This window comes from Catharus ustulatus, chromosome 4, assembly GCF_009819885.2.
Source record: "Catharus ustulatus isolate bCatUst1 chromosome 4, bCatUst1.pri.v2, whole genome shotgun sequence".
Lineage (NCBI taxonomy): Eukaryota > Metazoa > Chordata > Aves > Passeriformes > Turdidae > Catharus > Catharus ustulatus.
In genome coordinates, this window is record NC_046224.1 from 47,250,616 (window position 1) to 47,274,685 (window position 24,070).

General features: G+C 43.0%; 2 protein-coding genes and 1 long non-coding RNA gene across 3 annotated transcripts in view; 1 reads left to right on the forward strand and 2 right to left on the reverse strand.

Moving 5' to 3' along the window:
- Nucleotides 1-3,117: 3,117 nt before the first annotated feature.
- Nucleotides 3,118-4,791, reverse strand: LOC116995567. Its single transcript, XR_004417757.1, has 2 exons — nucleotides 4,607-4,791; nucleotides 3,118-4,268 (listed from the first exon to the last, which is right to left on the reverse strand). It is a non-coding gene; the product is annotated as an uncharacterized LOC116995567 (long non-coding RNA).
- A 76-nt stretch (nucleotides 4,792-4,867) lies between these two features.
- On the forward strand, nucleotides 4,868-13,561 carry CSRP2 (cysteine and glycine rich protein 2). Its single transcript, XM_033059017.1, has 6 exons — nucleotides 4,868-4,949; nucleotides 8,608-8,726; nucleotides 10,659-10,827; nucleotides 11,782-11,914; nucleotides 12,569-12,662; nucleotides 13,257-13,561. Exons 2-6 carry the CDS (start codon nucleotides 8,615-8,617, stop codon nucleotides 13,331-13,333), a joined length of 585 nt encoding a protein of 194 aa, XP_032914908.1. The 5' UTR covers nucleotides 4,868-4,949; nucleotides 8,608-8,614; the 3' UTR covers nucleotides 13,334-13,561.
- A 1,841-nt stretch (nucleotides 13,562-15,402) lies between these two features.
- Nucleotides 15,403-24,070, reverse strand: part of ZDHHC17 (zinc finger DHHC-type palmitoyltransferase 17) — a 68,545-nt gene continuing 59,877 nt past the window's right edge. Inside the window, exons 14-17 of the mRNA XM_033057969.1 lie at nucleotides 22,822-22,905; nucleotides 21,449-21,606; nucleotides 20,547-20,641; nucleotides 15,403-18,542 (exon numbers count right to left, since the gene is read on the reverse strand). Of these exons, the coding sequence (XP_032913860.1) occupies nucleotides 18,404-18,542; nucleotides 20,547-20,641; nucleotides 21,449-21,606; nucleotides 22,822-22,905 (476 nt within the window). The 3' untranslated portion in view covers nucleotides 15,403-18,403. The remainder of the gene's footprint in view (nucleotides 18,543-20,546; nucleotides 20,642-21,448; nucleotides 21,607-22,821; nucleotides 22,906-24,070) is intronic.

A 24,070-nucleotide genomic window follows, 5' to 3' on the forward strand; every position in this document is an offset into this window, starting at 1 on the left:
CCACTACACTCAATAGCTTATTCTCCTTCAGGGGGATAGTTTTTCTGCCAAATTTTTCACTTCCTTTCTCTACATCTGATGTTCCTAGCCTGGGAAGGGTAAAGCGTCATTGCACCTTAGCGTGTGGTGCTGCCGGGGCAGGGACAGCTTTTGTAGCAATGGTCTGTAGCAAGCATCAGCATGTTGCTGGGTTTACTGCTGACCACCCCCTAGCTGTTTCTGTGGAGTCTGAAATGCTTTTCTTTTGATGTAAGGATGCTGGAAACTTCAGGTAATGGCAACACAATGCAATTTGGAAACCGTCCGCCCTCTTCTTTCTCACAATACTTAGCAGGGAGCTCTGGCACAAGACTGCCAGTGGCTCTGAGGAAGGCTGCTCACAGGTGATGTAACGCCCTGGCACAATATGCCTTTGAGCTTCCTCTTCTTATCAGGACAAGAAGCTGCATGCAGAGGTGAGGAGGGTTTGGAGTACTAAGAGTTACTGGAGAAGGTACAATGGGGGGAAAACAAGATCATATGGATTCCTTTTTTCTGGCCCAACCGGTGCTTTTTGACATTATGTATTTGGAGAAACTGCTATCTGCTATACGGGTAACTTCCTCAGCAGCCTGATGGAGTTGGGAAGGTTTCTGAAAACAGCAGAGTGTTTCACCTGGCCATCCCCTCTTTGCTTTATGTCTAATATTGAACACATTTCCCTGCCCTCCTCAAAATCAGTAACAGTATTATTGGAACAAGCTGTGTGGGTGCTCAGATTTTGTCCTCTGCAAATGATATCCTGTCAGGCAGCAACAGAACTTGTACATGGTTGAGATTACTGAAGCTCTTGCCTGCAGGTTTTTCCATGGCACAACACAAGGGATAGTGTGGCCTTGTGAGCGTACAGCGAAAAAATTGAGTTTTATTAAAGAAATCCATACTTTCAGCCTAGATTATGCCTCCTGCCAGGGAGGTGACATCATTACTAGTCCAGGTATTCATATTCTGCTGAGCTGGCATGTAAAACAGAGCTCATGTTTCCCCAGACTATTCAGAAACCTCTGTTCAAACCCTTACAACTTCAATACAGTAACTTCAGTGTTTTGCTGGGTTTTTACAGTGCTGTGATCTGATAACTTCATCACTAGCAGCCTACACTGTGCTTAACCTCACTAAATGTATTCAGGATTAGATGCAAACCGTGTGTTTCATTTAGTAAAGTCTCACATCAGGCTGAAGTGTTGCATGCAAGACCCTCAGAATGAATGGATCTATCACCCTGGGAGACCAGGAACACACTGGATCCCAAAAGCTTTGCTGAACTGAGGAGGAATCTGAGAGCCTCTGAGTCAAAACCCAATCAATCTCAATCTCCTTAAAATCCCATCAGCACTCACACTTCTAACAGTGGGCAGCTCTGCAGCTGCTTCCATTTCTACTTGGAGCCCCCAAAGTAAAATAAAATAAAAACATGGCCAATGATAAAGAAATCAATAATCTTAGCAAGCACAGTCTTCTCTTACTGAGAATGCTTTCCATATCTGTACATTGGACTTGAAGAGACAATTAAAAAACAAAAATCACAGCTCTGGAAAACTCTAGAATTGTCTGTTGTATTTTCATTAATTTGTGCAAACTTCACTAATTTATCATTATTGTAGTTAAAGTAGAATAAATGTATAACACTCTTGAGATGCATGGATGCTTAGACAAGGAAATCACCAAAACACATAGTTCCTTCTGTGATAGGAAAAATCTGAGTAATGCTGGGCACAAATTAATTTTTCACTAGCTGATATTGCACTTGAAAATCACGTTTACTAGGGGTAAGTTTAGGGGATGGCCAGTGAGAAATTAACCACAGTACCATGGGAAGCACTGCACAGTGTCTGACCTCCCAGGCTAGTAAACAATAAATTCTAATGCTAGCTTCAAAACAGCTTTCCTAATAGAAGAAAATACCTAAAATCATGCTCTTAGGAGAACATACTTCAGGTAGTTGGTCAGTAGTAACAGTATTTGGATGAAACTGCTTCTGACAAAAAAAACAGTGTCAGAATATGAATATACCCCCTACAAAGTAAGATCTGGAGTAGCTGGAATAAACATTCAGAAAATGATAGCAAAGATTACCAGCAGAGCAGATTGACTCTGCCATGGGGCCATGCTTACAAGATCAAACGAGGATAAGATAATCCCAGGTGAGTGGAAGGTATTTAGTGGATGCAAAAGGCCTGAGTACACTGATGTGTGCAAAGTCTTTCGAGAACTAGGTCAAACAAGCTGATGATTTACTCAGCTTTTCAAAACATGGAAAATGACTCTTGCATAAAATTATGGCATGGCTAAAACCTTGAGAAATTTGTTCTGAGGTGATAAACGTGCTTCAGGTGAATTTTACATGTGGGGTAGAACTAGTTTTGTGTAGAGCCTTTCCCATGGCTAAGGAAGCAGAAGAACAGAGAGGAAGCACACACACACCACCACCCTACCCCTGAGCTGCTGAATCAGCAGGAGAAAGCAGCAGGAGCTGTTAATACACTTGAACACTTGCTTTTCAGAAAACAAACTGTCCTAATTATAATCTGCTGAGCTCAAAATGGCAAAAGTCAGACAAAAAGCTGGCAGACTGCAGGAGCCAGGCTGCCTACTTGGGCCTGCCACGGTGGTTGGTGGGAATTCCTCCCCAGGCCAGTGATTACAGACATCACCTGAAACTTTGGGTGAGTCAGAAAGAGTAGTTTACAGCAGGTGTTAGGCAGGAACACAGGGAAGGATAGGATCGGGTCAGGAGGAGGCTGAGAAAGGTGAAGGGGCAGTGGGCTGTTTGGGCAATGGCAGGGTGACAGGTTGAAGGAGTGCAGGACAGCAAAGAGGAATGCAGCAGGGCTGGATTCAGACTTTATCTTAAATACATTCTGAACTATGCTCTCAGGAAAGAAACAGAGAAAAAGAGACCTGCAGAGGAGACAGAATAAGTATGCTTAAAAATAAAATAACTGTGTATTTATAGATAACAAATATACATTATTTATAGATAACAAATACACATACTTATATTTTTAAAGTTTATTGATAAAAATAGTCCATAACAATATTTTTTAAAAGTATATAGTAAAAGTTGTCATTCTTTCATTAGTTTTCCTACATTCCAAGGTATTATTCCTAAGTGTTGCAGTAATGTATTCCTTAATATTGTTCCTATAGTAATGGACTTAATATACTTATGTCTGACCCTCATAGTTACTCTGTTTATGACAAACTAAGTACTAAACATGAGAAAATGAAATACTGGATATTAGACTGTCTTCTAGCTCAGCCAGCAGTGCCTCACCACTGAAGAGTGTTTTATTTCATACCAGCACGGCCCCTTAGTCACAGTGAGAATTTCCTTTCATTGAGTATGGTCAGCCCTTGCTAGGTCTGCAAAGCTTCTCTCTTCCCGTTGAGATCTCTGCTGTTTATTTTTTATAGTCTGTAGGAAATGTATCAAACGACAAAATCTATCAGCTCTGGAGGCTACCCGAGGAGACATGGCAAATAACTTAGCATCATCACAAGTGGTTCCAGCAGGGCTGGGAGCAGGACAGGTTGGACAAGAAAGCACAGGCAATTCTTGCAGCAAATGGAGTCAGCCTACTCTGACTCATAGCCTCTTGCCCGATTTTGAGACATCCCCTCCCTTCATGCAACCTCCAGCTCGAGAAACAGCAGTTGCTAACACTTCTGCTTCTCCTAGAGCTCGCTTCCCTCAAAGCCTAAGTTAAAGTTTTTGCTATGATGCTTGAGGTCAGACTCTTGGTCTTGCTCACAGGGAACACCAACTTGTTCCACAGGAACAGATACTGCCTTTGCTTAACGAGCAGGACTTTGAGACACACAGAAATCATGCACAGTCTGGTCATTCAAGATTCATTACAAATTAAAAAAAGAAAACTAAAAACTGGAAAGCAAAGAAATCTCAGCAAGTTGCAGCTGCCAGCACGCCGGCTGCATTACATGGAAAGAACATTTTAAGGGAGAGGACAGGTAAGCCTTCTCATTCTCTGGCCTGGTGTGGAGGTAATTCTCAGTCATCTCACAGTACAGGCAGTTTGGGCACAGGCTGCATGTCACCCAGCTGTCTGTGCCAACACTGCCGGGATGTGTCACCCCAGCAGCACACAGCCATTTCCCCGCAGTGCTTGTGCAGGAGGGCTCGTAGGTGCTGCTCCACCAAGCCCGCTGGCCTTCATTCCTGGGCTCTGTCTCTGGTGCGTGTGAAAATGTCCCGCTGCCCGGCATTCCTGTGGGCAACGAGTAGGTGATTTGGTATTGGGTTAATAACCAGCAGGGAATAAACCCACATCTCCCGCTAGAAATAGGGAGCGCTGTGCATAATCCTCAAACCCACAGAGCCAGTGTGCAACAGCCCTGGGAAACTGGGAGACGGGGACACTTATAAAAAGCAGCTGAAGCCTCGGGCAGTTTTCTCCAGCATGCTGTAGACAGCCCTAATTGCCGGCCTTTAGTGAAAACTATTAAAGCCTCCCCTAATCAGTCCCCACGGGAGCAGCGGTTCAGCGGGAGCGGCGGTGCCGGGTCCCCCGAGGGAGCACGGGCTCCTGCCTTCGCCCCTCCTCACCTCCCGGGAAACCTCTTTCCGAGCCCTCCATCCATCCCTTCCTTCCCCGTGCCCTGGGGAAACACGGTCACGGAGCCTGCACGAATGTCAAGCAGAATCCTTAAACTGGGTAAAAGCACAGGCTGGGGTCCTGCGGTGCGAGCTGCAGCCCGGACACGTCCTACGCCCCCGGGGAGGCCGCGGCAGGGCCGGGCCTGCGCCGCTCGCCCTCGGGCGGCCCAGCGCGGGCAGCGCCGCGCCGGCAGCGGGGCCGCGGGGCTGGGCCCGGCACTCGTGGCTCCGCCCCGGCCCTTTAAGGCGCCGCGGGGCCGCGCCGTGCTGAGACGCGCCGAGCCGAGCCGAGGTGAGTACCGGGACAGGGTGGCGAGCGGCACGACACGGGCGGGTGCCGGGGCGATGCTCACCCGCTCCTGCTGCTTGGCTGCTCTAGTGATGGAGCTGCCACGCACCGGGGCTTCCCCGACGGGCCGCCGAGAAAGCCGTCTGGGATAACCGGAGAGCCTGGAATTCTTGTGTGTCTGTCTTGCGGCTGGCTTAGGTCTCTTGGATTAGAGCCGCTGTTAACCAACGGGTCGGAAAGGACTTGGCGGCTGCCGTGGCTTGTCCCGTGGGTGACGTGCTGAGTACAAACAGCTGCCATCAAGCCGCAGCCCAGACAGAATTGTTGGTGCTGGCAGTGAGATCACCTGGATGTTTAATTGCTGCTTTTGAGCTCCCTGGAGCATGGGCTAGGCAGAGTCCCGAGGGAGCAGGGCAGGCTTGAGGCGGGGCTGGAGGTCTGAGCCCTGGGCGGCGGGAGGCGGCGGGGCAATGCTGGGAGCGGCGTGCGGGCAGCACCGCGGCTGTCCCGGGACACCACCGGCTGTCCCGGGGCACCGCGGCTGTCCCGGGGCACCTCCATGGCTGCAGGGCACCGCGGCTGTCCCGGGGCACCTCCATGGCTGCGGGGCACCGCGGCTGTCCCGGGGCACCTCCATGGCTGTCCCGGGGCACCTCCATGGCTGCAGGGCACCGCGGCTGTCCCGGGGCACCTCCGTACTGCAGGGCACTCCCTCGCCTCCTCCTGAGCCCCACTGCCAGGAGGGAGCTGCTGCTGGTGAATAACTGGGGAAATATTGGCCGTTCTTCCCACGCAAGCCGTCATGGGGACATCGTGGGGAGGATAAATGGAAATACTTTCTCTGGAAGAGAATATGGTTACCTTGGAGTACCGACTTTAGTTCCTTTTTGTTTTTCATTTAATGAATTCCCAAAGCCCTTATGAGAAGTTTTGAGTTAGCTAATGGTTGTCGGGTCGTCTAGTATTTTGTCTCAGGAAGAAAAGGTGGAGCTGCACCCTATGTTGCCCAATATTGTATGTGAAATCTGGGGCAAAGCTGGGGAAACCTGATTCAGGTCCTCATTTCTAGTGTGCATGAAATTAAATTATTGTTTGCTAACAAAATGATTAAAATAATGTAGGCTCATGTAAATGCACAAAAGAACATGAGCATGGCAGTGATGAGAGGAAAAGACAGAAGTAATTCTTGTACCAAATACCATTTACATTTTGGAAAGCACACAGTGTGGAAAGGAATCTCTTCTCCTTTTTTCTGTTTTTTTTCCAGTGCATGCATTCCTTTTCCAAAACGTTGTGCAGCCTATATTCTCTTTAACTAAGGACGCTCTTTGCTGTGATTGATGTCAGCTGCTGTGCAGTAGCACAGCCAAGCACTTGGATAAAAGAAATGGAATCTTGATTTTTAGACTGTACAGTTGTGCCAAGAATGACAAAAGCAAAGTGGGAAATGTCATAAAACTAATTTTATGAGCTAGGTCAGGGTGTTAGTGCTAAACCATGGAGCAGTAATGATGCTAATCCCGTGGAAGTATTAAACAAAGGGCTATCTCAGTAATTGGTGTCGGTGTGCAAAAGGCACTGCTCAGCCACTCTGAGGAAGTTTCCTAAGCTCTTGCTTCGGAATGTACCCCAGGTGGCCCAATTTAGGTTAATAAACTAATCTTATTTTCCCAGATGCCATGAATGGCTCTCTGCTTGTCTTGGACAAAGGTCTTGTAGCAGCTACCTGGCAGCATGTCTTACTTGGGAACCACACATCCTGCCTTGCATCCCTAAAACTGCTGAACTGCTGCTCATGCTGCTGGGGCAGGAGGCTTGTTTTACCAAGCAAGATGGGTCATGTAATTCAGGCTTAGCCAAAACTGCTGCTCTCAGCTGGGATAGAGTCTGCTCTACCTTGCCTGGGGTGTGAGGTGGCTCGCTCTGCCCTGAGGCCTGTCCCACACGTTGGGAGAAGAAGGAACTCTTGAAGCAAAGTGCTGCTGTCTGGCTCCCTGCGGTGGCACTTGCAGCACCTCCCTATTGACGAGGGAGGGAACCGGAGGTTGGTAGTCTGCTTCTGGCTCAGAAGGATGAGTGCAAAGTTCACTGAAGGCAGCAGGCTGTGGGCTTTGTGTGGGGGTGCTGTTGGGTGTATCTTCTCCTTGTCAGGCCTAGGAGAGATTCTCAAGGTAACTGAAGGTGAGTTTTGCAGAGAAAAGTCAGAAGCTCCCAAGAAATTCCTTCCCAGCCTCCCTCCCTCCCTTGTAGTTGACCTGAACTGCAGTGTTGCTGTGGGAACTCTGCTTTTGGTGGTGGTGTAGGGCAGCAGGAGTTGCCCTCTGGGCTTCCAGTGGGCAAACCATGGTTGTTACCCAAAAACCCTGTGTGAAATGAGGGTCAGCATGGAGCACTGGGGGTGATGAGTGCTGAGCAGCTCTGCTGGATTAAGCTCATGGAGGCGGTAACCTTGTGTGGCTGCTGTTGGCCTCTGTGCTGGTGAGAGGTGCAGGAGAGCCAGCCAGCATTAAACAGCAGTCACAAGCCAAGGGCAGTTCAGCAAACACGGCTGTATTAACTCCTGGTGGTGGTGGCGGGAGGAAAGCGTCAGAAATCCCAACGGTGATGATCAGAGTGCTGCTTTGGAACTTTAACCCCAGACAGTTAATGGGAGGAGCTCCCTGTTGAGCTGGGGGGGAACTGCTGGTGATGGTGACTGGGGAGTTTGGGGGGGGTTGGTGGGGCAGATCAGCTTGAGATGGAACAGCCACCGTTTCTGGCTTAATGTCAGAAACTGTTCCCAAGGCTAAAGGTTGACACAACGGGTGAGATGCCTGTCCCCACAGTTTTCTGAGTGTCCATTACCAGCAATGCAGGAGAGGGGGTTTCACTTCCTTTTAAACCAGCTGTGGCTGCTTGAGCAGTTGGGTTTGGTTGATATACCTGCCTTGTAAAGGTGCAGTTCATATAAAAGGGGTGGAGTCCCTGGAAAATAATGGCCCTTAAACTTTGAAGTGCAAGTGTGACCTCAAAAGAGCTCAGAACATTCCTAGAACCCTAATAAGCGGTTTTCCGGTGAAGTGGACTTTGGCTTGTACCACATCCCAAATGACAGGTCCTGCAGTAAAACAAAATGCCATTGCTGGCACAATTGGTTTGTTTCTACCAGAAAAGAGGCCCAGCATTAATGAAGCATAGAAACTGAAATTATATCCATCTGGGGGGACATTTGTTCCAGGTACAGTAAAGCTCTTGTGCATGAAACTGTAATTTGTGCATATCCAATTTATGTAACTTTCAAAATCCCCCGGCAGGGACAGAGGACATGGCTCGTGAGACTGTGTCTCTGTTTTCTTGCTGTTCAGCAGCAGTGGTCTCTGTTCCCCTTGCCAGTTCGTCTGCTTTTACAAATAACCATAGAGAGCCTGCCTAAGCCTTTAAGTCTGGTCTGGCATCTGAAGAGCTAGGAAGTTGAACTGGTCCCAAAAACTTCTCACGCAGTGGAAGGTCACGTTTTTTAGCAGTTGATGAAATTGCAGGGTTGTGCTCTGATGCCACACAAACTTCACAAATCTGGTTTAAAGGAGCCTGTAACCCCAGCTGTCCTGGGGCCAGGGTGGTGGAGGACACTGTGTTTAACAAAGGTCTCCCCTTCTCCCCTCCTGCCTGGCTGGGCACACAGAACCACCATGCCGAACTGGGGAGGTGGCAACAAATGTGGTGCCTGTGGCCGCACCGTCTACCATGCTGAGGAGGTGCAGTGCGACGGGAGGAGCTTCCACCGGTGCTGCTTCCTCTGCAGTAAGTATTCTCCTCCAAAATCTCTCCTGGCATACCTGTGGGGAGGGTCACAGCAGCAAGGGGCTGGTCCACAGGAGGTGTTCCAGACTCAGCTGGTACTTGTGATGCACTGGGGATGGCAGTGGCCAGAGATGACTTTGTCCACGTGTTTGGGTTGATTCCTGTTTTCCCCATGTGCTTCCTGGGCTCATCAGTCTCAAGGAGAGAGCTCACCTTCTGGAGGTTTTATCGTATCGGGGGTGGGATGTATGTCTCAGAGCAGAGGACTTCCACTTGCACTCTTGCCAGCCTTTTCCTCAGGGGTCTAAGGGATCTTGAGGTTGGAAACCTGGCTTAAGTGTTGCTTATGCAGCGGAGGAAGGCCAGTGGCAGAGCCTTGTTTGCACTGATCTGAGCTCAGCTGGGCTTCTCCCCGTGGTCCTGGGGCTGGCAGAAGCTGAAGGAACAGTTATCAAACTGCTGCCCTGGAGTCCTGTGCAGACCAGGACAGCAGTGCACACGAGCACAGCCAAGTTTGTTGATGCTTTAGCATAGCCAAAAGCCTAAACTTTCTTGGCACAGAGGCCTGTGGTTTATTTCAGATGAAAGGAGTCCAAAACATTATTTTCCAGTCCAACCAACGAGCCCAGTGAGGCATTAAAAATCACTTTCTCTGCTGAAAATACCTCTGCTTAGATGAAGGGAACAAAGGGTCCTGTGAATCAGGCTCCTACTTTGCAAGCAGACAGCCTCTCTGTCTGAAGTAGAGAATTTTACCTTATTGCAAATACGAGATACTGTTTTGTCCTGCTTGGTGATTAATACATATGGACAGAGCTAGGGTTTAGCCTTCATTGGCTGCAGTTACAGCTGGGCCCCTCAAACAAGTTTGCTGTTAAATCTGCTGCCTAACCTTGGTGTGCTGTGCTGGCATTGAGGGCCTCGGCACACCTACGCTCCTTTCCTTGAGCTCTACAGTGGTCACAAAAAACAAAGATTAGGTGCCTCGGCTGCCTCATTTTCAGCCTTTTATGGGAGTTACTATTAAAAGAAACCTGGAACTTACAGTCAAACAATGGCTCTAGTGTGTCTGAATACATGGTTTTCCTTAGTGCATACTTGTGTTGGGGTTAGTAGACTTAAAAAGCATGCATTAATTGATTTACTTATTGGATATTAGTGTCTTGTAAAAAGAACCTTGGAGCTAATGTGGCCATAAGCAAAATTCACCCAGTGTTTTGAAAACATTTAAATCTTTAAACAAAAAATTCATGAGGGCATTTCTTTTTTTCTCCCCAAATTCTTTTTCATAGGCATAATGCTGTTGCAGATGGAAAGAATGTGCCAGTTGGCATACAAAAGGAGGTTTAAGAAGGAAATAGTTCTCCCTTCTACTGTAACCTTGAGTAGAGGGTTTGCATTGTGCTGAAGGACAATGTAGGAATGCCAGGAAAGCACAGCCCCTCTGGTGACAGCTGTGAACCAGCCCCAGCTCTGCCCTGAAGCAGTATTGAGGTGGGAGGGGCAGGCAACCTTGAAGGTTTGTTTTTTTTCCCAGCCCCAGACTGGCCAAAAGGGCAGGACAGGGGCTCTTCTGTACTGATAGGCTTTTGCTTCCTGCTGTATGGCATCTGTCAAGGGAAACTGCTGACTGCTCTCTCTGGGTTTCTGAGCAGCCTCATTCATCAAACCACAGCAAGTTCCCAGGTTTTAAATGTCACAGTCATGAAGAGGTGGGAGGGAATAGAGCCCTTTATGGGGCTAAGCATAATTCACGAATTTAAACAGCAACTTGCTCCCTTCTAATCTCTGGTGGTCTCACAGCCTAATGGGAAGAATTTTGGACAGGGAACCCCATAACATCACTTCTCACTTGATTTTTGGCTTACTATATGTGCTGATGGAAATAGTCCCTTAAGGCAGTTTAACTTCTTTTTTTTTTTTTACATCCAGTGGTCTGCCGGAAAAACTTGGACAGCACAACTGTAGCAATCCATGATGCTGAAGTTTATTGCAAATCTTGCTATGGGAAAAAGTATGGCCCAAAAGGTTATGGATATGGCCAAGGGGCAGGCACACTGAACATGGACAGGGGAGAGAGACTAGGCATCAAGCCTGAGAGGTGAGTGAACGAATTGAGGGGTGCATGACCCATGTCCTTCAGTACTGTTTTCAGAGGAGTCTTTCAGGCTGGATTTTGTTTATGTTCATGTTTGGAATAGAAGTGCTGCAAAATACCCCAGTCTAGTTGAATGCAGGGCATTGAACCTGCATTGCACAAAGCTCCCACTGGTGGCTGTGTGAGTCAGAATAGTAGAAGCAGGATTTAGTGGAAGCAAGGACACACTCATCCTATGAATGAGCCGTAGGGGATTGGATTATGGACTTGCTGATGGCATTGGATGAGCTCACAGAGATGACTGTGGGTCTAACATTGCTCTGGGATGAATTTGGACAGCTGAGAATCTGGGGCTACAAGCAGAATGAATTTTTAACTAGCAAATGAAAAACCATTTGTGCTTAATTATAGCCAAAACCAAAAGTCACATTAAATAGTAAACATTCCTAGTCTGATTAAGTTCTTGCTGTAAAGCAAAGCATGTGGAAAGAGGCTGAGGTATGTCTCACAATTTGCTTCATGCAAGTTCCCAAATTATTACTTAATGTTTATATGATGTATGCTTTCCAGCCAGGTTCAGTGATCCATTCAGGTTCTTGATTATAATCAGTGGACAGGAACTTAACAGAATTATTTGTAGCTTACTATCTGAAAAACCCATGTCCTGATAGAGTCCAGGTCTTCTAGTTCAGTGGAAAGGGGAAGGCTCCTCAGGAAATTAGCCTTTATAGAAGCTTCTTTTTATCCTTTAAAGCACGGCCTTTCTCTTTTTGTTGTCATAGCTTTGGTTTTTCCCCTACCAAATGTAATTGGATAGCCTTGCTGGTAACTTACTTATCCAGTTTTGCAGCACTGCTTTATTCTGTATGATGTGACAGATGCTGGTTGATGTTGCTAAGCAGAGCAAGAGATCACTTAGTAAAAGAGTAGAGAAAACTAATGTCCTGTTTCTTTCAGCTCGCCTTCTCCTCATCGGCCCACCACAAATCCAAACCCTTCCAAGTTTGCTCAGAAGTTTGGAGGGACAGAGAAATGCTCGAGGTGTGGAGATTCTGTTTATGCAGCAGAGAAAGTAATAGGAGCTGGAAAGGTAATGAACTGCTTATGCTGTTTTGTACTTGCTCTGTGGACTTTAAATTGAGCAAGGTGTGTTATGTCTGCCCCAGCAGGGAACCAACTGCAGGGCAGTTACCTTAAAACTGCATTTTTTTGCACTGGAAATAGTCAAATCAATCAACTTAATTGAAAAAAAAAAGCACTTGAAATGCACGGTGTTGAGTGATCACCTTAAATTTCAGAGGTGAAGATTTTGTCTCTTGCTAGATACTTGAAGCAGACTATAGAAGAAGCCCCTCTTACCCAGAAGAGGAAACAATCTTGAGGTGTGCAGCTTGTGAGGGAGGCTGAATATTTCAGCAAAAGGGGGATGGTCTGTGAAAATACCATGTAAAACTGCATGTCAGTCTGCCAGCTGTCTGACTCACTCACTACAGAGAGCCAAATTGTGCTCTGAATTGATCACAGCAAGCCCAAACCTTTTAGAATGCTGCTCTGAGCAGGATTCTGGGTGTGCTGCTCACAGAATGCAGATGCTCTCGTCTGCTACTGGTGCACTTCAGCTGGTTTTCATTGCCCCAATCTCTAATCACCAGTGACGCAGAAATCTCCAGTTAATGTGGTTTTTTACCAACCTGGGCATCCTGTGTATTAATACTATCTTTTTTATTTTTATTTTTTTCTCTAGCCATGGCACAAGAACTGCTTCCGATGTGCCAAGTGTGGAAAAAGCCTAGAATCTACAACCCTAACTGAAAAAGAGGGAGAAATCTATTGTAAAGGTGAGAAAAGAAGCAAAGACCATTTGTTTACGGTTCAAGAGAATGTCTTAAAAGGACAAGTGATCAATATATTGCTGATGTAAGAGACTTTCAGGCTCATGTTCACATGGAAGTGCTCTGTAAGTCATAGGAATGGAGTAAAAAATGAAATAGATATTACTGAAGCTGCTGCTGTAGCTGACATTGGCATCAGGTAAAACATCACATACTGAGAAATGCAGCAGCAGACTTGCCCTGTGCCTGATCAGAGTTAAGGAAACAAGCCAGCTAGCATCCTGCTCTGCCTTCTTGAGTGGTTGTGGATATAAACTCGATCCACACATGATGGATGTGTCCACACGTTTGATGACAACAAATGCCTTACAGATACCAAGCCACAGAACTGACCTGTGAGTTGCTGTCACACAGTGGGTGGGGAGCTACACGGACCAAAGAGTCCTGTTAGCTGTGCAGCTTAACAAAATTTTCCTAAGCATTGCTTCCCAGGAGGATATTTTAGTGCCTAAGAGGCTGCTGAGAAGCTTAGCCTAGAGAGTGCTGCTCTTAATTAATGTGCCAGAAGACTCAGCTATTGTATGTTCATCTTCCTCGCAGGTTGTTACGCGAAGAACTTTGGCCCCAAGGGATTTGGGTATGGCCAGGGCGCAGGTGCCCTTGTTCATGCCCAGTAAGGGGGCTAAAAAACGCCTTCCAGCTCTGCTGAGATCCTGCTCAAGGAACAAGAGAGCTTCCTAAATGTTACTAACTACTGTGAAACAGATACTAGTTACTGTAGTATACGTTCAGCCCATGATTTTAAAAACAAACACACACACTGCTTTTTTCCTTGCCTTGTGTATCACACTGTAACACTTTTGATTATCAATTCAATAAAGCTTTGCTTGTTGATATACCCTAAATTTAAGTGTTGCCTACTTTGTCAGCAATAAAAATGAGCGGAGTGTTGCTGTGTACTTCAGGGATGGAAGAAGAATGCTTTGTAAACTTGATGCACAGCTCTGCTGAAAGCTGGACATACATAGTCATGGCCTTCAGAGCTGAATGACTCTCCTCCATCATCTATGCGTGTGCAAAGGCAAGGAGCTGCTTGGTGCACAGAAATCTTAATCTACTGTACGGGCACACAGCTCTGAAAGTGATAGATAAGGGGTAACTGTGTGCCTAAAAGGCTGCCTGTCTCTGGCACAGAGTCTCTAGCAAATGAAAACCAAACCATTTTCACCATAATATTCTGAGGGGCTGTGCATGCTTTGGTATTAAAAAGCTGTTATGCACAAAACCTACTATGCAGGAGTACTCTACCCAGACAGCTGCAGATTAAGAAATTAGATTTAAAAAAAACCCAAAAACTGAAACTCTTGTCTGGTTTGGGAAGCAGGCTGATTGTTTTTTGGGATAAAAGAACCCTTCACAACACTGAATTTATGCAAACACATTCAAGACTGGGAATGCTTGTGTGTCAGCACAGTTTAAAATGGTTTCAAGCAACATCTATGAGCATGGTCTAAGGCAGCAAAGCAATTCAAGCCAAAAGCCTAATTAGAAAAATATGTACTACTCAAAATAATACACAAAGAGCATTTTGTACAGGTTATAAAGGAACCATGTGGATAGGAGGAAAAACAAGCCAGCCCAAAATGTGACCCAAGAGCTTGTCCAGTTCACTGAGCAGGGAAGATTAGAACTGAAAACTACTACAGTAAGTCTGAAGCAGCACATTTCGGGTGAGAGTGCGGCAGAAAGAACAGCACAACCTAGGAAACATGGGGAAAAACTCTCCGTCCTGCTACTCACACCATTGACATTGCTTCATAGCAAGCGAGTCTGATTTTACTAAAAGGCAGCTAACGGGGAGGTGCAAGGCACTGAACTCTAGTCAAGGCGTAATGAGGATGCAGAGGGCTGGCTTCTTTCCAGAAAAGCCCCAGAGCCAGGAACCAGCTTTCAAATCATCAGGACTCCCAAGTACAGCAATGCCTCTGATCAAGCACTGCAAATCTTGGATGGAGATCTCCAGCACAGGTTGAAAGACTTCCCTGATCTTTTCCTGACAAGCCAAATGGTGGTCAGCCTGGACACAGCCTCACCAGGAATACTTGGGGAAGGGGAGAAGACCACCATCAATTCTCACTGTCAATACCAAACCAAGACTCAGTAGAAAATACTTTTTTTCTTCCCTTTAGATATGCTCCAAAGTCTAGCCTTATACTTTCATAGATACTGCTGGTTATGAAGATCCTGGTTAAATTCGAACTTGGATTATTACCTTGTTTCAACTCAAACTCCAACCTTCAGCATGGACCAGAAGAGCGAAGGTAGGCTGTCTCCTCCTACAAGTGCCAGCCAGAACCTTGCATCTTTGGAGACACATCCTAGCCCTATGTAGAGGTCTGGCTGACCCTTAGACTACCTCAAATGTCTTTATGTAAGTGCATCAGGCCACATGAAACATTCCCTAGATGGAGTTATCCCCTAAGAAATGTTACTTTGTCAGCACGCTTCGCTCAAAAGACAGGAATATTTAAGTAGTGAATGCTAACTTTAATTGGTAGTGCAATGGTGTAATTTATCACAAATAAATAATCCTATGAGTGCAGTAATTCATAGGATTTGGCACCTGTACAGATTTGGGTGCATGCCATCTGTAAGACACCTGTACATCTTTCCAGAAAGGCTTCTGAAACTGGACACAAACTACACTGTATGAAATCACACCCCAAGTCAATACAAACACTGCATCTAAGAGTCAATATTTATTTGATTAATAACTTACAAAATTTAACAGATTTAATTTATGTAAGGAGAGCTAGTTTATTAAACATTTTACAGATTTTTTTTGTTCACAATGTAATACACATCAAGATCTCGACAGTATTAAAATAATACTTGGCACAGTTATAAATAATATACAAAAAAATCCACAGCTTAAAATGTAGTGATGCTGTCTTACACATTATTTGAAAAAAATCTGGTGGACATCAAAGAATACAAAAACCTGCAAAGAAACAGTACATGTTTAGGGCCAAGACAAAATTCCTATTTATTCTACCTATGTCAGATTAAGTTGGTCTGATCTGCTGTTGGTCTGGATCAGTTTAAATTTCAGAAGCAATGCAGTTTTGGTTCAACAAGTGAATTTTAAGTTTGATAACTTGACAGAAAAACGCTGCATAGTTGGCTCCCCCCTGCTTGCTTTAGGATTTTACATCAACAATTCAGTTTTAACTCAAGACAAGTTACATTTTGCACTGGAAACTTCATACATCCCAAATCCATGTATGCATGTTAATTTTCACAACTACCTACTATCACTGATTCTGCAGGTCTCAACAGATCTGTCACCAGAGAGCCCCTGACACGTAAATAGTGCAGAATTGCTATGTGCTACCAAGGATCACCTTTTCTTTTGCAAACATTTTTGACATGGAGTGCATGACACAATTCATGGCAGTTAATGCTACTGGGCAAACATGACCAAAACTTGCATCATGCACTGCACTGCTCTTCTGGTGGCTGGGTGATATTTAATAACATATATTGAAGCTCCTCAACAACCGACCCCCAAATAAAAAGCAAAAAAAGAAATGAATGAACAAATATGCAGAACATCATTGGTGATTAGAAGAAACCATAGTGTAAAGCTTTCATGCTTTTTTCTGATTAGAAAAAATATTAATAACTGAAGTAAACTGTTCTCACAGAAATAGAGCATGTTTTTGTTAGGATTACAAATTTTGTCTGACAACAGTAGCCAAAGCTTCTTGACACCCTTATACCCAAACCTCTCCTGTCAAAAGTGTCCAAGACAATGTTGATTTTTCCAGTATTAAACATTCAAGGACTCCAATGCTGCACTTCTGTAAATCCTGATATCTGGTACTTGCAAACTAAGTGTGTGTCTTGAGATCCATGAACAGCTACAGAAAAAATGTTTACTTGCAAATACTGAACATCAACTATTTACAGTTTCACTGCTCCTCTTACTAAGGCAAGGGCCGGGAATACCACTAGATTGCTTTATTACCTGTAATCTGCGTATTACAGAAAACGCTAATTTTGCCAAGCATCAAACATGCAGTGAATTTGCAGGGCGTAATGCCTATTAACAGCAATATTTAACATCACTAAAAGCTCATTAGATATCTTCCTACACTTTTTTGGTTGAATAAAATGAAAATGAGCAGCTTTAAATACACTAAACACACACTCACAGAGAAAACTATTTGATAAATTATTTATATACAGATACACATTCTTTACACTGGTCTCAGACATCTGTTTTCAGGTCCCTCCCCAAACTCCCCTCACAGGTTTCCTCGAACCACTGGGTTGCTACAGCACTTAGAAGAGAACTAAACTGATTCTCAGTCTCTCTGTAAACAATAGTTAAGGAAGCAGTGAACAATTCACTATGAGTTTATGAAAACACCATAACAAAAATCAGTGCATCACATTCAAGAAAAGCCCCTTTGGAATGCAATTTCAGATCATTCCTTACCTTCCAAACACATCTGTAGCATGAGAACTTAAAAACAGAAATTAAGGGTGATTTCCACGTGCCAATACACCATCTTATTCAGAACACTGCTCTGCATTTTCTGTGCGCACGTGCTGCTATGGGGATTCTTAATTTTTTGTTTTTGTTAAAGTCTGGGTTCCATTATTTCACATCCAAATGGAATAAGCATTTCAGGCAACTTTGGGTTCTTCTTCTGCAATCACATTCAATTTAGAACTATCTTGCCTTTTCATAACTGAGACATTTGCTTTTATATCTGTGGTATCCCCCATGTAATTTCCCTTCCAACGTGTCTCCAAATACACTACACTGTACTGCATGAGGACCAAACCTAATACTAAAACATTGCTAGTTTGTAAGTTGCTTAGACAATTACTTCAAAGATAATTATTTTTTCCCCACTTTTTTTCCCTGAACATTATATACTGTAAACTAATTTTACACGTGTATCATGCATTTAAGCAGGGCTTTAACTTTGACAGAAAAGCTTTCCTTATTGGCGCAGTTGTTTATTTCAGACTACATTATTTCAGAACAGGGTTATTACAAATATTCAATTGTACCACTAAATGGTGGCAAAAACAATCACCAAAAAATGTGGGCAACATATTTTTACTCAACATTACCTGACGTGCCCTACTGCTATAACTTAACATGTTACAGGGGATCCCCACCACAGGATATTTTTAACAGTACTGAAAAGCATATTTTTCAATGTACATCTTACTACAGAAAATTTGTATTTAAAAAATCACATTACAGGAACTACAACATAGCAATCAGTGAACTCTGTATCATGAAATTTAGCTTTATATTCTAGATTCTTGTTTCAGTGGAATTATTGATAATTGGGATACAAATTTTTCTGCCCAGCACAATATAACTACTTATGTCAATACTTCAATAATCTCATGCTCCATTGTGAAAGACCTTAAATAAAAAACCCAATAACAAATACTGTGAATATGTTGTCATGAATAATTCTCATGTTAAGAACTGTTAAAATCCCTTTTTGATCTTCCTCCTCTTCCTTATCAGGTTTGGCAGTTTATTCTGTCCATTTTTACTTTTGTTAATAAAATTCTGATGAAGAGAAGGTACCTTTATGATTCATCATCAGCCCTACACATAACATGCTACTCTTCAAGGGATGCGGAGTCGAGAGAGAGAGAGAATTTTTCAGGCACCACTCGTATGATATGCTCACAGGATGAAGGTGGTGCTACACTAGCTGGTAGCCTGATCCTGAAGTTTGGTCATATTCTATTGTATACTGCCTTGTCCAGTCCACAATAACAGGCCGAAAAAGACCACAGCATCTGAATTCAAAGAAGTCTATAATGTTCCTTATACATCCATGGCTAAAAACAAAAGAAAAACACACGTTAGCAAGCAATATTGTAGCTCATCTAACAAAGTACTGATCTTCTTTTACCTACGTACAAATTTGATTCTTCACCCTTGAAGCTTCTAACTTCAGAAAACCAACTCTATTCAGAATTATTCATACTTGACAAGCAAATTGATAAGCAAGTTCTGAGACAAGAAGTGGTCACCAAAATACTGAATGTTTGATCCTTGGGCATAATCAAGACACCAACTTTCTTCCACTATCTACCAAAACATATTTTTAGAAGTCCACCACCATGTAGTACACCCTGGTAATTCAGATCCTGTTCTAAGAGGACGGTTGCATTGTACAGATGGATGCAAAACAAATAGGCGTGAAGTGAATGTCTTACTAGAATAATTTCCATCTTTATTGATACCTGTTTCTGCATAAATACTGGTTCACCAGCTGCAGATCTAGGATCGATTAGGTCCCTTGACAACACAAAATTAAGAAAGCATTACCTAAATTAAGTAACTATTCAAGCACTTTCTGTAGCTGAATAAATTAACTGTTATATATTTAAAAAGCCTACATAAAATCTCCCAACATGGAGTTTTTAACTTAACTGGACATGCGCTGAATAGATCACAGTTTTCTGGAAGAGAAGCTCATGTAATGATATGTGTGAGAGCAGGTCGAAGCAAAAAGGAGATGAAACTGATGTCAATGCTTCATGTGACAGGTGATGCCAAGTCAGTTATTTCAGACATCTGGTGTTATTTTCAGGAGTAATTTTTATAATAGCAGTTATTTTAGTTAAAATGGTTTGTGAATGTGACAGTAATTTGGGTTCAAACAAGCACTTTTTTCCTATCCTGTGCACCAGCCTGTGTTTTCCAGACAAAGCAATTATCTGGTTTTCTTACAATCCTGATCTGTAGGAACACTGCAACTACACAGAGATGTTTGTCTGCTTCTCATTACAAGTTCTGTATGAAGAGATACCAAAAAAGACCACACACATTTCTAGCACAGAAATCCATCTGCTGCATAACAGAATCACAGAATGGGCAAGGTTGAAAGGAACCACAGTGGGTCCCTGGTTGAACCAGGGTCATCAATTGCACAGGATTTTGTGAAGCCATGTTGACTGCTCCTGATCGCAATTCCCATTATCTCCTTCTCCTGTATGGCACCTCAAAGAGCAGTAGCTCCCAGAGGAGACACAGCATATGCAGCAGGACGAGATGTGTTTTTTCCTTTTTCCAGCTCCTTTTGTACCATGCTCCCAACCCATCAATATACCAGCTTCATGCCTTCATTTATGTCCTGCTTTGGCTCCACAGGCTGCTCCATGACCCTGTATTCCCATCTCAGTGCTATTTCATCCCCAAGCCTCCATCTTTCACCTTGCACCCTCATCACTACAGAAACCAGAATCCCAACCTACCCTTTCACATACTGATGCCCAAAACCTGTATGTTTAGCTTGCTCTCTCCCATGCAACACCCACTTCAGTTCCAGGGACAACCAGCTCCCTTCCCCATAAATAGCTTTGGTCATGCTCTTCCTCATGAATAGGAAGAAAGTGAAGCCTCTTTTCTCAGAGTAGAGAGAAAGGGGAGCTACTGCACAGAGGAAATTCAACAGCACAGTTAAGTATTACTCAGGAGAAAGTGCCCTGTGTGGAAATCAATGTCCAGGTCAACACAGACATGCTGCAGTAAGCAACTACCTCTGGTTTGAGCATCTGCTTTATAAAGATGGTATCTCCCCATCAACTCTACACTGAAATACAATCACTGCTGGAAAGCCTTCTTTTCTTTGTTTATGCACTCTACACTACAAAACATCAATCATTTCCTTTAACTGCATAAAATGTATGACTGTGAAAACAGCTGACAAGATTCAGCACTCCAAGTAGAGAAAATACTCTGAAAGCATTTAGGTGTGTTTTGTTTCAATGAGCAACATGATTCAAATGTATGCAAGGCTACACAAATAAGAAATTTGTATATGCTTCAAAACTTACTTGAATGGGCTTTCAATAGATGTGGTTGTAACTTTAAAGTGCTTATATCTTCTTGCATTCATCCTTTCATTTGTAGTGATACCCAAGCAAGATATCTTAAGACAGGAAGAAAAAGTAATTTAGCTCACATAAAAACATGCAACCAAGTACTGCATGAGACAAACTGAAAAAAGACCAAATTTACTGGGTTAAAGTCCTTTTGACAAACGAGTTTTTGACTGGGGAAATTATCAGGAGCAAACATAAACCATAAGATTTTGAAATTGATATATGTTGTAAGTAACGAATGTTGTAAAAACAGAGGACAAAACTTAAACTCACTGAAAAGCTTTACCTAAGCCTTAGAGGATAATTTCTATTCTCAGGAAATTTTTCTGGAAAGATTAAGTCTTATGATTCATTATTGACAAGTCATACTTCAAGGCTTTCAGTATGGATTTTCTTTGCTTAGAAAGGATAAAGAAAACTTGGGTTTGGTCAGATTAGAGTACAACAGTATAGTCTCAACTCACAGTCAGTGATGCAGTGTAAGAAACTATTGCATCCTCTTTCAAGCTACCACTCCCTTTCTGTTAATAACATACCACATTATTATAGGTTGGCCCCACAGCTCTTATCCTCTATTAGTCTTTATTGCCTTTTACTGGTCTGTTTTACCTTTTTGTCGTTCTGAGAATGGAAAGATGGAGGTAGACATTTTAACCTCTTGCACAAAAAAGAGGCCATGTGAATTAGAAATGAATGATGCCTAATACTGAGAGACAGTAGACACTTGCCTCCTGAAGCGAGAGATTAAACACTCAGTCTAGCATAATGAACGTGAGAATTTAAATGACAGAACTGTTTGATATTCTTATGTCACTCCCTAGATACAGCATTATGAGTGAAGTGCTCTTCCATACCTGATACATCTGACACATGAGTAACACAGCCACCCACATGAAGTGAAACACACTGTTTAGAAACATCCAAAACATCCATGGAGAACAGGTAGCAATCTGTGTAACGTAGGTCCAAAATCCATCCTTTGTGTAACTTGTCTCACAGTGGAAACCCCAGTCTAGAGGAAAAAAATGTCAAAAAATATACGGAAGATTTAAGGTATGTTTATTGTACAGCAACATATAATGCCCACATTAGAATATGTTAAATTAAACAAGAAAATGACAAGTGCCAAAAGAGCTTTAATTGCTTCCTCTTCCTTTCCCAACTCCTTGAACACATGACATATGCACATACTTATCTGTGATGAAGAAAAAAAGATTTAGGACAAGAAAAACAATCTTCTAAATTGAAACACCCAATATAGTAAAATATTAATGTGCAGTTCAATTCCAGGATAAAAATACCCAAAACTCTGATAGAGCAAAGACCTGTAAAAATCCATATGAGGAGATAAAGTACAGTAATTTCACAATTATAAACTGCACGTCCGGGTGTCAGCAACTGTCTTGGGTTACAATACAGAGTGTGATGAAAGGTATCTATTCTATCACCATCTGTTGAGGGTGGGGGCAGTGATCCTTATCTCAACGGCAGATATTCTGCTAATGGGACATCCACTGAAACCAGGTGGGGCATTGTTCTTTATCTTTTCACAACCCATCCTTCCTCCAGCCAGTCATTTTCTGCTAATGGCCCATTGAATCCCACTGTGTGACTGATAAAATTACTGCATCCCATTGGAAGTTGCTCCAGCCAGGGGGAAGGAAGAGCCCCACTTTTCTTACCAAGATAAAAACAGAGGTTTTGGGACACTAAGGGAGCCCCTTTCTCTACTGGACTCCAGAGGAAAACCGGATTTCTCCACATCATCACTGGACATCTGTCACTGCAGGAGGATGCAGCCACCATTTAATGGGACTGCTACCAACACCCTGCCTGACAGGGTGTCAGGTTGTACTCTGACTTTGTCAGGGTTTGGAGTTTGTTTCTTTGTAGTACTGTATTTCTATTTTAATTTCCCTAGAAAAGAACTGTTATTCCTAATTCCCATATCTTTGCCTGAGAGCCCCTTGATTTCAAAATTATAACAATTTGGAGGGAGGGGGTTTACATTCTCCATTTCAAAGAGAAGCTCCTGCCTTTCTCAGCAGACACCTGTCCTCCAAACTAAAACAACAACTTTTTGTTCTTTGTCCATATATAAGTCGCACCTGATTATAAGCTGCACTTTGGGTTCAGACCAAAATTTTAGTCAAAATGGTGCGGCTTATAATTGTGAAATTACTCAGAAGCAATTCTTTAAAAAGCCAAAAAAATCACATTTACTCACAAGAGATACATCCATAGATCATCCAGCAGATCATAAAAAGCAGGAAGAACAGGTATCCCATAAAATAGCGATGGTTCCCTGCTCCTAAAGGTGCACAACAGGGACCAAATTACTACACTTTCAGCAGCGGAAAGAGAACATTACACCAGAAAGTTTAATTGCTTGCTTGGAAGCACTGTTTATTATGGTACATAGAAACATTACTCTACAATATTAAGCCACTACAACTTCAATTCAGTGAAATTAACTGTTTTACTTATGATTTTATTTCTCAGACACCAAAACAACTTTTCTTAATTTTCTGTCACATTACAACTGCAATTCACTAATTAATTTGCAACCTCTTTCAAGAACGAATAAAATTATTGATAGGTAATGTTGGTGACAGCTGTTGCAGAGCCCTTAACAGCCAAGAATTACACATCAGTATTTTTTTAAGCCACTGAAAAACCATCAAACTGCAGAGTTCACTTTCTTAAAAGCAACAGAAATATGAATAAATATACAACCTTCCTTGAAAATAAGCTAACTCCCATCTTATGTTTTGATGCTTGACGAAGTTAGTGAAAAATAAAAATATCTAGTAAAACTTGGAGAACAAATTCTGAACAGACAAGGCCTAAGAACTTAGCTGTAACAATGAATGGGATAAAAATTACTTTACACTGAATTCTAATGCAAGAAAATTCAGTTACTAAAAGACTGATCTATTTTTAACAGTAGTAGAGCTAAAAATATGCCTCTTATGAGAGTACATCATAATTCTGAAGTACTCAGCCTTCCTTCTGTTTGCAAAATATGTCCAGTGTTGCAACCTTCCAATAGCTCCAGGCTGTAAACTAAACCCACAGAGATGATAATGGACTACAAAAAGATTTGGCTGTCATCATTTACCAGCACAGCATTTACTTCTTTATTATGTCAAATGTTTTCCCTGCTAAAACGAGAGCATCCTCTGGAGGCAGAAAATAATCAAGAGTTTTTAGCAAGTGAGCTGGAAGACTGTATCAATAAGAAATGAGGAAAAACATACATATAACACAAGCTAGACTAAACATAAGACACTTCCTTGAAAATCAAACAAGTTCCTGAAAACACAAAATTATGTTGATACTCCATTTAGAAGATAAATACAATAACTTCTAGACGCTTGCTGTATTTTAACTAAAATATTGAAGAAAACAATTTGCCCTAGTTGCCAATTCAATTATTTTTCAAATAGTCTCACTTTTTGTCAACCTGTTCAAAA

Excerpts from the sequence above, each read along its gene's own strand:
- CSRP2 (XM_033059017.1), top strand. The coding sequence starts at position 8,615 with ATGCCGAACTGGGGAGGTGGCAACAAATGTGGTGCCTGTGGCCGCACC. Across the intron at positions 8,727-10,658 it reads CCGGTGCTGCTTCCTCTGCA|TGGTCTGCCGGAAAAACTTG; the intron begins GTAAGTATTCTC and ends TTTTACATCCAG. Across the intron at positions 10,828-11,781 it reads CTAGGCATCAAGCCTGAGAG|CTCGCCTTCTCCTCATCGGC; the intron begins GTGAGTGAACGA and ends TGTTTCTTTCAG.